This window comes from Astatotilapia calliptera, chromosome 1 (genome assembly GCF_964374335.1).
Source record: "Astatotilapia calliptera chromosome 1, fAstCal68.1, whole genome shotgun sequence".
NCBI lineage: Eukaryota > Metazoa > Chordata > Actinopteri > Cichliformes > Cichlidae > Astatotilapia > Astatotilapia calliptera.
Genome location: NC_137422.1, coordinates 26,310,181 through 26,323,074, shown reverse-complemented (window position 1 = coordinate 26,323,074; position 12,894 = coordinate 26,310,181). Strand labels below are relative to the sequence as shown.

Sequence of the window (12,894 nt, the reverse complement as noted above, 5' to 3'; positions counted from 1 at the left end):
ACCCACTGGTTATTTAATATTACTATAGATGTATGACGTGTTTCATTGCAATTATTGTTATTTAACCCCATCATGCATGAATTATGACAACCTCAATCAGTATTTTTATTCATCTTTTCATGCCTAAAGACGAATAAAAATACTGATAGGCTTAATAGACAGTGTACAATGTGAAACTACTACAGACTCTATATGAAGTATGTTGATGTGGTTGTGATTAAATTCAATTAAATACTGTTAGGGCTGTTTGGCTACTTTTTTCACCATTTCAGTTACTTGATTCTAAGATTTGTTTTCCCTCTTGAGATCCGAAAATATTTTTTACCTAACATTTGATTTTGTTTTCATTGTTATAATTCGTTGTGATTTTGCTGTAATTATTTCACGTTCGTAAGAAAATTGTTACTAATATTCTTTCTTGTCTTTTGCTTATCCGGAGACTGGATATAGTGTCTATGAGGTCTATTTCTGTACCCGGATCGCGAACACGCGTCGTTGCGCCGCCCTGCGCGTTCCTTTCCGTCCGCGTGCCCGTGGGTTTTACCTGTGTCTACGCTGAGGGTTTCCAACAGGGAAGAGAAATGCCATCAAAGATCATTTTTGAAACTGAGGATCAAGCAATGGACGAAGAAGTAGACACTGTCGTGGAAACTAAAACCCTAAAGGTGAGCAAAGCAGGTCGTCTCGACCTGGAAAGAAAGAAAAATGGTTTTACTCGCGGCTCGGCTCCTCCATGTTTTGGCAGCATGTGGCTGAACATGCTAACTAGCTAACCAGACAGCTAACTCTACTTAACTGTTAGGAAAACTGAGAGAGATAAGATAACAGTGTGTAGCGAACTTAGCAGTGACGTATTTTTGCGCTCATGTCCCGTGCTGTTTAAAACTTAAATTTTGTAATGAAGCGGAAGAGCAGCAACGTGGTCCGATGGTGAGCTAAGTTAATGTTAGCACACAATGCGAGTGTTAGCCATTTAACCCTAGCTAAGAGAAGATCACGTGGCATGCCCATGTGTCTGAGAGTTGATCGTGTGGTCTGACGAAACTGTTTACATTGGAGTATACATCCGAACTAAGTTTTGTTTACTTTATAGCCAGACGTTCTAAAAAAAACAAACCCCAAACAAATACTACGTAAAACAGTAAACAACACTTTACTTATAACTATAGGTGCTGCCGAATATCACTTTGGTATGCTAAATACACTAAATTCGCTAAAGTTTGTATGGCCGCCTAGAATTAAGTTTTGTCAGACTTACAAGGTGGATGGCTGATTAGTGTTCGTATTGTCAACCTCAGGTCAGGATTAATAAATCAACCGTTTAAACTGGGAAACACAGTTTGGCTGGTTCTTTGGTCGAAATGATTTATTATAAGTTTGTTCGGCTAATGTTATCTGCGGGTGGCAGTGCAGGAGAGGAGCCGTCTTATTAGCAGCGGGCTCATGTCTGGTTATTAAAGTAGTATTCCTTTTTTTATTTTTTATTTCATTAAGTCATTAATTTATTCAATAAAATGTCAATATTTGGGGTCAGTCACCACGCAGATATCCATATAGAAGTGTTTTGTCTTTTGTTTAATGTGTTTTCAACGTCACTCATTTTTATAAGTGGCTTCATAGTCCAGTGGTTTACATTAAGCAAAATATTCCTGTTATGATGCAGGGAGGAGACACTAGTTATTTTGGTGTTGTCAGGAAGAGCATCCAGCGTAAAAATCAGCCAGACATGCAGAGCTGCCCACTGAGGTGGACCCTACTGAATAAGAGAGCAGCTGGAAGTAGCTTCAGACCACTTTAATGCCAAAAACCACCCAAATAACTGTAGTCTTTGAATATTTTGCCAGCAGAAAGGTTGTGTGATACAGCAGATGCACATTAACCACTGCAATATCTAAATGACGTTTTTGCTGATAGTAGGACAAAAAGCACAACATTAGCCAACAATGTGTGGAGGAACTGAACTGAACACTTTTAAACTTTGAGTAGCTACAGAGTCCTTGGGGTTCCTGAATTTCTTACTGTTTTGTGTCTTAAAATGAAATTAAAAAAAAAATAAAAAAATAGAACAAGACCAAAGAGGGCAAGAAGCTGAAGAAGCAGCAGCAGCAGCTGGAAGAGCAGGAGGATCCAGATTGCGAGCCTCCTGCACCCAAAAAGAAAAAGAAAAAAGACAAGCTTGCGGCAGACCAAGTGAACGCAGACCTCGATGAGGCCACTGATATGAATATGAATGGCAACAGCAATGGTGTTGAAACATCAAAGAAGAAGACTAAGAAGCGCACTGAAGAACAGACAGACACAGAGGTCAGTGTTGATTGTCCTTAGCCAAAGGTCTAATTTTGGAACTAATGGACAGTTTATGGGCATATTAATACATCCTGTTTATATTAGGGGAATATAATAATTTTGCCTATAAAGTGATCTCTCTGTAATATTTGTAATATTTGATCCACTTCTTTTCATGGGATTAGAAAATCAAGAAGAAGCAAAAGAAGGCAACTGCAGAGGCAGCAACCAATGGACATTCCACCCCAAACACCCCGGTTCAGACACCATCCCAGTCGAGCGAAGATTCGGCCAGTGACAGCGAAAAAGAAACGGTAAGATCTGCAGAGATAATGTCTTTTGCTTTTCCCAGCACATCTTCTGGCTTCAGTTACAGGTTTTAAAAACAAAACTGACTTTGTTTTCTTGTTTAGGAAGAGACACCAGAGCAGAAGGAAGGTGCATTCTCCAACTTTAGGATCTCTAAAGTCACTATTGACAAACTGAAAGGTAATGTCAGAACTTTCCACCCTATTTTCATTAATTTATTTTTAATTCTATTTATTTTTATACAGTGCCTCAGAATTAGAAGGTCACTGGCACATGCACAGTTCTTGACATGCTTGGTGCGTCATAGTTTTGGGTAGTCATGTTGTTAAGTCTGACTTCAGCTTTTTATGTAATGAAGAATTACAGAATTTATTTGAATATTTATAGACTTCTGCAAGCTTTCTAGGGCTAATCTAACATGGGCATAGGAGTTGTTGAAGTGCTTCGAGGTTTGCTAAATAATTAACTAATAACTAATTACCATTGATTCTCTTTCTTTCTCTGTGTTCCACACTATTACTGTCCCTTTTTAGCCCGAGGAGTCTCTTATCTGTTTGACATTCAGGTAAAGACATTTAATCATGTCTATGATGGAGAGGACGTAATTGCCCAAGCCCGAACAGGAACAGGAAAGACGTTCTCCTTTGCTATCCCTTTGGTGGAGAAGCTCCAGAAGGATTCAGTGGACATGGCCAGAGGCCGTCCTCCCAAGGTACACGCCTATACACAGCAGAGGTAGTGAATATTTATGGACGCTGTGATTCTGTGTGACTGAGTATTTATTTATTTTTTTTTAACTATAGGTTCTGGTGTTGACTCCAACCAGAGAGTTGGCTATCCAGGTTGCTAAAGACTTCAAAGACATCGCTAAGCGCGTATCTATCGCCTGTTTCTATGGAGGCAGCTCCTACAACCCACAGAGTATGTCACATACAACAACACAGTTTTCTTTAAGTCAAATAGTTTTGGATGTTCCAGTTAGAAAAGAGGGATGTTATACATGTATTACACATTTTAATTTAGCAAAAATTGTGGTTCTATCCACCTTTTTTGCTTGAATGCCTCAAATGCACTACTTTTAACCTTTTGACTGCAGTAATTCAGGGCAGACACAAGGTGGCAGGACTGTATACTGGAACAGCGCATGGGCTTTTTTTTTTTTTTTGTAGTGTATGATTCATGGGATTTGCAAATTAACTTAATAACTGGGATTGCTTCAATCATGACTTCAGTTTCAGTGACTGTAAAATGTCGATGATAATCAGGGTAACTGAGACCATTCCTTCACTGCTGTTTTTTCTAGAAATAGATTCTTAAGTAGATGTCAGAATATTTTTAAATGCAGTTTCTGTTTGCTGTTTTCAGCTTGCTTTATATATTGTTATGAAATAAAACTCTTTTTATTAACCTTTTCCTTCCAGTTGATGCTATCCGTAATGGTATTGATATATTAGTTGGAACCCCCGGTCGCATCAAGGACCACATCCAGAACAATAAACTCAACCTCACCAAAGTCAAACATGTTGTTTTGGATGAAGTGGACCAAATGTTGGACATGGGCTTTGCAGAACAGGTCGAAGAGATTTTGGGTTCATCGTATAAGAAAGGTAAAGTTCAATCTCTGGGTTTGTATGTTGAAATATGTATATAGGCCAAAATGAGCTGATAGTGTTTTAGTTTGTGTCTGCCTTTGTAGAGGTGCTCACACTTCCTGATGATCAGTTAATCCAGTGTGAATGTGATTAGCAGCACCTTGCTGCTATTTAGCCTCTTATCTGCTAGGGTGCAAGGGTGTACTTAGTTTCTCACAGGACTGCATAGAGTCCTTTCCTTTTTACACGACTGTTTACTGAAGTAGTAATTGTTTTAGTTTGGTTATATATGTAAATTTTAATGTCGTGCACATCTCTCCTGTTTAGACGCCGACACCAACCCACAGACTCTCTTGTTTTCGGCTACCTGCCCACCTTGGGTGTATGAAGTGGCAAAGAAATATATGAGACCCAACTGCAAACATATTGACCTGATTGGCAAGAAAACTCAGAAAGCTGCGACAACTGTGGAAGTAAGTGTGTTTGTGTGGGAGGGAGACGTAGAGGCTGAGACTGGTGCAATTTAACAAGCGTTACAGCAGTCTTGGGTCTTTGGTTTACATTGCTTAGAGATGCTTGCATGCAGGGCCAGTTAAAGTAACGGACTGTAAAATGAGCTCGCATACATCTCCACCAGGAAAACCCAGCAAGTTCATTTGCAGTAAAAATTGCTGTATTTATCATCATCCACTTCAGTGAAGTTGTAATAAAGTACAAGTTTTTAGCCTGCCAGTTGGATTAATGAAAATCTCTCTCCTCTCACGCCCCGCTTTCCCCCGCCCTGGTGAATCATTTGTCTCTGTTTCTTTTTCTACTGTAGCATCTAGCCATAACATGTCACTGGTCACAGCGTGCGGCAGTGATAGGCGACGTGATTCAGGTGTACAGTGGCAGCCATGGGAGAACCATTGTCTTCTGTGAGACAAAGAAAGAGGCCAATGAGCTTTCCATGAATGCATCCATCAAACAGGTAGATGCACATACTTGCATGGTGCACATTTAACAGACTGATGTGTTGCACATTAAATTGGTAAAATCCTCAGTAATTTTCTTTTTTTTTTTTTTTTTAAGAGCACCCAGTCTCTTCATGGTGATATCCCCCAGAAGCAGAGAGAGATGACGCTGAAGGGATTTAGGAACGGCGCCTTTGAGGTTCTGGTTGCCACTAATGTTGCAGCCCGTGGATTAGATATCCCTGAAGTTGACCTGGTGGTCCAGTGTTCTCCACCCAAGGTGAGAAGAGTTTCCAGTTATCTATAAGAATTCCTTAATTATGCCTTTTATATTTATTTATTTGTTTAAATATTGTAAGAGTGTTGATTTTATACTTGTGAAGATGATGGATGAAAATGAGTGATTAAGTTGCGGTGCATGGATGTTACCTGCACACTTTCACACGATTATACACAACAAGATCACTGGGAGAGCGCATCTGCCCCAGAACGGCAAAGGTGCTGCTAACACTTTGGTGTGTTTTTATAATGTTTTATTACAACTTGCCGAAGTCAGCCTGATTTTTATAACGACACGCTGATGTCTGACCTTTGACCTATGACCTTGAAGCATTCCATACTAAAGTGGTGTATTTTGTTCTTCTCTGTTGTTCATATTCTTTATTATGGATCTGTACACGTGGAGTAGAATTGGAAAAAAGCTTTGGGTCCTATAAGCTGTTTAAGATATATATGATTGCTATACACACACAGAGATATGTAGTGTGATTTTTTTTCTTTTTCTTTTTTTTCCCTTTTTTTGTGAAACTTTAATAACTAATTCAAATTAATTTTTGTCAAGGTTGATCTAGGTACTCGTGTCCTCCAAACCCATTTCTATTTGTATATAGTTTATATAATTTGACGACTCAATAAAAATAACAGTTTTGTAGATTTTTCACATTTGGTATGACTTTGACCAGATTTTCACTAAAATAAATTCTGCTCCAGCTGTTATTGGTACCTAACATCACATAAAATCTGAACAGGATATCTTGGAAACAGCAGATGCTACACTGCTAACAAACAAACAAACAGACCTGACATATTCCATGCCTTCAAGGGAGAAATGTTGTAAAATGATGAAGCCTCAAATCTTTACTTTGTCTGAAGTTTTTTTTTGTGTTTATTCTCAGGATGTGGAGTCATACATCCATCGTTCAGGACGTACAGGGCGTGCAGGCAGGACTGGAGTCTGCATCTGCTTCTATCAAAGAAAAGAAGAGGACCAGTTGCGCTACGTAGAAAACAAAGCAGTAGGTATCTTTTGAAATGCTCACTTGGGCAAACAGGAGTGACGGGCTTACCTTTTTGTTTTTTAAAAAAAGAAGCTGTAAAAAAATCAGAAAAAAGAACACAATCAGTCCTACTCAGTCTTTTCTCTTTACGTGTGAGAAGGAAATGGATAAGATCCAAAGGGAAAAGAACAGAAAGGTAGAGGAGGAGGGTGTTTAAGAGGCACCGGCTAAATAAAGGCGCTTTTTACACAATCTGTGACAATGAGGCCTTCCTATGTGACTGTTAAACTAACCATTTTTTATTTGTTCTTATTTCAGGGCATCACATTCAGGCGAGTTGGCGTTCCCACTGCCAACGATATTATTAAGTCATCAAGCAAGGATGCTGTCAGGTAGGTAATTAAGGGGAGTGAGAGCCAAGGGCAAGCAATTATATTTTGTTACAGGAGTATGAAATAGTTTTAATTGTTTACTATTTGAAAGCTTGTATTCAGTCAGCCACAAGGTGTTATTAATAATCAAGGGCGATGCTTTAGTACTGGCAGCTTGGTGGTCCCACGAAGCCTCTGCCTTAATCATGACACTGCTGAATGTGAAAAATCTTTCCTGACTGCGAGAGTTTGATTGTTGACTTTTCCTATACTGTGTCCAGGTTTCTGGATTCTGTTCCAGTCGCGGCTATCGGGTACTTCAGAGCATCAGCTGAGAAGCTGATTGAGGAGAGAGGAGCAGTTGATGCACTGGCTGCTGCCCTGGCCCACATTTCTGGAGCCACAAGTCTAGAGCAGAGGTCACTGCTCAACTCTGATGCTGTAAGTTATTTATGCATGCGTACAGAACTCGCTATTATGTCGTACTAGGCACCGTTCACCCTCGCATACAGCTTTCCTAGACGATAGATTTGTGTCTGCCCTTTGTTTTAAAGCCCGTGGGCGTTCTCATGCAGGCCTAACATGTTGCCCCTGCCCACCCACTAAGTATAGTGCTTGTCCTCCATCTAGTTAGAAATGCGCTGTGCCTTTAGGTGATGTATAACTGTAATTCTGCCTAATGTGTTGTTTCTGTTTTGTTTTTGTTTTTTTGCAGGGTTTCAGCACAATGCAGTTGGTGTGTTCCCAGGAGATGCATAATCTGGGTTACGCCTGGAGAACCATCAAAGAGCAGCTAGGAGAGGAGATTGAGAACCACATTCACAGAATGACCTTCCTCAAAGGCAGAACAGTATGTATACACACTCAATATGTAGATATGTGAGCTGTGGCTAGTGTATACATAGATGCTAGACCTTTGTAAAATAATGGGTATCTGTGTGAGAGGGGGAGAGGTTGTATGTTGATGGATGTCTGCGTGTGTACAGTTACAAAGGACTGGGCTCAGCGACTGTTCTACTTTCTTATAAATTGTACATTCTTGCAAAATAGTGAAAAAACCACACCCCAGCGTGCCACATGAATGATAGCAAATGGAAGTGTGAATTGGAAACTCACTGGTAAATGAAAATGCAAATTAAGAGAAGTAGTGAGTAAAATGTCTTTTTTTTTTTTTTTTTTTATAATGTATTGTCCTGTTGTATGGGAATTGAGTCTCTCTGGTCACACAATAAGCACAAAGCTAATTATCCACAGCATGTAAACAGAGAGACATCTGTTAGTATGAGTGAACATATGTGACCATGTCTGTTTGACACAGACATTGAAAAACTCGCCATCTCATGCTTATTGTTTTTCTAACAGGGAGTTTGTTTTGACGTCCCAGCTGATAAAGTCAAGGAGATTCAGGTGGGAACAACAATAACCCCAACATCTGTTCAACATATGTAGTTGACTTCTTGTAAATGTGAAAAAAAGTGAAAATATATATTTCAACAGACTGGCAGTCCTGTTTGAAATCCTTTGTCTCCAAACTTGTTCTTCCATTAGGAAACATGGCAGGACGGTCGCCGTTGGCAGCTCACTGTGGCCACAGAGCTGCCAGAGCTGGAGGAGAAGCAGTTCAGTAACCGTGGTGACAGAGGCTTTGGCAGTGGTAACCGTGGTGACAGAGGAGGGTTCAGAGGCGGCAGGGGAAGGAGTTTCGGTGGAAACGGTGGCCGTGGCAACGGGTTCCGGAACGGCGGCAGCGGCGGCGGCTACGGCAACAACAGAGGGGGACACAAACGCACATTCAACCAAGCGTTTGATTACTAAAGTACTAATGTGTGGACTGATAGGACAGACTGTCACTCAGCTGGGCTGGCAGTGGTTCTTATTGGCTGGCTGGTCAACATTCTCCATCATTAAACAAGTTTAATTGTGTAATTTCATATAGAATTAATTGAATTACAGAGTTTGAGACATAATTTTAACAAAATGTGCTATCGGAAGAGTAATACTAAAGGTGCAGTTTACCGTAAAGCTCGATATTTATTTCCTCTGGTCTGTTGTGCATGTCATCCATCTAGATTTTTTATTTTTTTGGCTCATCTGCACAGGTTTGGAGGCATGTGTAGCAGAAATGTTTGCCTTCTCTTTAATATAATGTGACTAAATTTCATTTAATCTGGGCTGCTGTTTAATGTAGGTAGTGTTTTGTTTTTTGTTTTTTAGTTCAGATTTTTTTAAAAACCCATTTAGGACAGCACACGTGTCTTTTAGTCCCGTTATATTCAAGAAAAGACGGACATCTTTACACCACACATCTCCAGAGTTGGGCAAATCCCACCAAAATATTCCAGATGGATACATAACTCTGCAGGACAGAGGAGATTTTTTTTGGGGGGGGGGGGGGGGGGTGAGATGTTACTTTAATTTACAGATAGTTATCTAAAAATGGTTTAAAATGAAAATCTGTGTACCGTACCATATATACAAAACTAAGACTGGCAGCCATTTTTGCGATGCCTGATGTGCATTTCTTTAAGGTGGCACTTTAGCTGAAACTTTTGGAATGACATTGCAACTAAATAAACAAGCACCAAATGTAATTACTGGTTATATAACCTATATTGAAATGTTGGCAATATTCAATAACATGACCTAAAGTTGGAAAATGTCATCTATTGGGTTTTAGGTAAAGTGTTCATTTTTATGGGTGTTTGGGGAACATTGGCAGCAGTCACACTTAAGGCTTTTGTCCAAAATGGAAGATGCACAATCTTGTTCACGTCACATTTGATGTACGAGTGTGCTATCAAACCTGTTCAGTATGTTGCACTGTCACGTTTGAGATGGTTCTACTCTGCACCCGCAGAGAACAGCGATGGTGTTGACCTTTACAAATGTGCTCAGTGTCAGATTGCTGCCTTACCCTCAGCTGAAACCTCTCTCCCCAAAAATATGTTGGATGATTGCTTTGCAATCGCCTCTATTTAATAACTTTTGTCTACTGCTTCCATTCATTTGAATGAAATGACTTCTTCATTAAAAAGGTCAAGTCATGTTGTGTTTATTCCTTCCAAAGGGGTAAAATAAGTACGTAACATGCTTATGAAATAGTTTAAGGCATTCGTCTTCTGTCAGAATCAGACTGGCAATAAACTACACTCACTGAGCACTTCAATAGTAAAGTATCTAATTAACTAGTGGTAAGAAGGCATCTCAGTGCATTTAGGCACGTAGAAATTTTCAAGATGACCCGTTGAAGTTTAAACTGGGCATGAGAATGGAGATTCAAATAAGTTTGAATGTGGTGTGGTTTTTGATGCTAAACAAGCTGGTTTGAGTATTTCAGAAACTGCTAATCTACTGGTGTCTTTTCCACACAATCATCTCTGATTTGCAGAGAATGGTCTGAAAAAGAGTAAAATATCCAGTGAGTTCTACAATTGAAAATGCCTTGTTGATGCTAGGTCAGAGAGAAATGGTCCCAAACTGCCCAGAGTTGATAGGAAGGCAGCAGTGACTGTAATAACCACCCCGATAGCCACTCCTATCACAATGGCCAGAATTCGCACAGAATAACCAAAACTGGGCAACAAAAGCTTGAAAGACTGATGAGTCTTGATTTCTGATGCATCATTTAGCGTAAACGGTTTGAAAACATGGATCCATCTTAGTTTGTATAAACAGTTCAGGCTATGGGTGGTGGTGTAATGGTCTAGGTCAGTGGTTCTTAACCTGGGTTCGATCGAACCCTAGGGGTTCGGTGAGTCGGTCTCAGGGGTTCGGCAGAGCCTTCGCCATGACATGCATGGCTCATTTTGTGCACCAGTAAAAAAATCACATTTTATTTTTCACTAAAGAGGGGTTCAGTGAATGCGCATATGAAGCTGGTGGGGTTCGGTACCTCCAACAAGGTTAAGAACCACTTGTCTAGGTGATGTTTTTTTTGGCATGCGTTGGACCGCCAAGTGAGCAACATTTAAATGCTGCAACCTACCTCTGTTCCTTTGTGACCACGGCAGCAGGAAAATGCACCACGCAAAGCTCAAATAATCTCAATATGGCCCCCAGTCATCAGATCTCAATCCAATAGAGCACCTTTGAATCTATAAAAAGGTGCATTTACATCATGGATGTGCAGCTATGTGGACCATAATCTTTGAGGAACATTTCCAGCAACTTGTTGAATCTATGCCGAGAGGTCCAGCCCAGTGCTAGCAAGGTCGGCCTAATGAAGCATGTGGTAAATAAATATAATACTAAGTGCACGGGTGGATTATTAACAGTTTTGTTTCTGCTGTGTTTTATGTGCAGTGAGACTTTCACACCACACTGAGAAGAAACAAGTACACAGAACTAAACGTTGCAGGGTTAGTCCACTGATTCGGTTCCTTTACCCAGCACACAACCAGAGCAACACTATAACTCTGCATTACACCAAAAAACAGACAATCTGAAATCTGCATGATGTACGTTTAATTATTTAAATGAGCCAAACATTGCTATAAAATAACAAAGTTGAGTCACAGTACATAAATATTCATTTTACTGTATTGGATCGTTAGATCAGAAGTTGTAAGGTTATATCGTTGACAGACAGCTTGACATTTTGTTTGATCGTTATTTAATTTTTTTCAATACAAGCATATTATTGCCCACAATATTTTTTTTAATTTACTTGTACCAATTTTGTCCACTTTGTCTAGCGCATCGCTGTACTTGGCAAACATAATCACAATATACTGACACAATATTGGAAGGGCAACACAGTTTAATTACACCACAATATAAAATAAACTAAAAGAATTTCTTAACAACAGTCTATGTGCAAATATTGCATTACTGGCACTGTTTCCTGCACATTCAAGTACCTGTCAATATTTTAATATTGACCAAGGATTTAGATATACACTTTTCATAAATACCCAGACAGGTGAAAATATTATACTCCTCTCTACATCTAGCCCAGTATTGTAGTTTTATTGATTTGGATGCAATAGTTGAAGAAGAACAATAACAGGATTTACACAGATTTTTCAGTAAACTTAAAATCCATCTTATTCAAAGAGCTTTTTTAAAAAAATCTGTTTTATAGTGAGATGCAAAATCAGTAAACCTGATGGATTCAACTATAGTTCTGATAGCAAAAACAGCAATCTTACAAGCAGTTATATTAAAATTAAACAGCCGATCTTTAAAATCACTCCATCCTTTGATATTATTGTGTTAGGTCCCATTCTCACATGTTAATAATTCATTGTGCAATGACAAACAAAGTTTATTGGATCTGTTCTGACTGATTTCCCCTGTGCCATTTGGCCTCCCCTGCTGGATTATACCGGGAGGCAAAACAGCTGCTACATAATAGATAAAAAGTAAATTATTTCCTGTGATGGAAAGCTAAAGACATGGGATGTCTACAAGGACTGTGTGACAGTGTGTGCTATGATCATGACCAGAATGTACCGTGTTTAATGCACAGTGAAACCTGAGGAAAATGAACCACAGTGGAGGAAACAGCCCTGAGGTGGGAAAAAGCTTGCTAATGATGCCACTTTCGGCTTGTTGTTGCGTCTCTGCAGCTACATCTTCTTGTTTCTGACTACAGGTCTTCAGTTGTCAGGAAAATTTCATTGTGTGCGGGGTTCTCCATAATGAAGTGGTCATCACCAGTGTCGTCCTGGATGACAGGGAAAAAGGTCAATCAGCATTTTCCAAAATACAGGAGTCTCTATGTTTTAAGCTTTGAGAAGATCCCGTGTCTGGATTAGTGTTATGGACAGTTAACAGGTTTCATTGAGACCACACTGGTGGAATCTTGGAATGGTTTGATGCGCTAAATTCGTCGTCTGTGGCATAACTGTTAGCCTTGAACGTGACTGTGTCAGTAGCTGATAGGACTAATACTTTCTTGTATTGCTACTTTTACTTAAGTTAAAGGTCTGATTGCTTCAACCACATCTGCTAATGTTATTCTCCCCAGACGTTTCAATTCCGTCTCCAGTAAATGCTTTTAATGATCCACACTGCGCGCTGCAAATGCCCCCTCATGTTTACTGGTTTAGAAAAGTTTTGCGTCCCAAATTGGCTATTAAGAGGTAACGGTTGTAAGGAAAGC

At 39.7% G+C, this 12,894-nt stretch overlaps 2 protein-coding genes across 2 annotated transcripts in view; one reads left to right on the top strand and one right to left on the bottom strand.

The window, feature by feature from the left end:
* Positions 1-440: 440 nt before the first annotated feature.
* Positions 441-9,832, top strand: ddx21 (DEAD (Asp-Glu-Ala-Asp) box helicase 21). Its single transcript, XM_026170407.2, has 16 exons — positions 441-665; positions 2,065-2,304; positions 2,472-2,600; positions 2,700-2,775; positions 3,129-3,307; positions 3,399-3,516; positions 4,017-4,202; positions 4,515-4,660; positions 5,008-5,157; positions 5,259-5,420; positions 6,316-6,435; positions 6,736-6,809; positions 7,070-7,229; positions 7,504-7,638; positions 8,151-8,195; positions 8,337-9,832. The coding sequence occupies exons 1-16, from the start codon at positions 456-458 to the stop codon at positions 8,601-8,603; spliced, it is 2,397 nt and encodes a 798-aa protein (XP_026026192.2). The 5' UTR covers positions 441-455; the 3' UTR covers positions 8,604-9,832.
* chs1 (chitin synthase 1) overlaps positions 9,176-12,894 on the bottom strand; it is a 26,165-nt gene continuing 22,446 nt past the window's right edge. Inside the window, exon 34 of the mRNA XM_080299345.1 lies at positions 9,176-12,456. Coding sequence (XP_080155471.1) covers positions 12,379-12,456 — 78 coding nt within the window. The 3' untranslated portion in view covers positions 9,176-12,378. The remainder of the gene's footprint in view (positions 12,457-12,894) is intronic.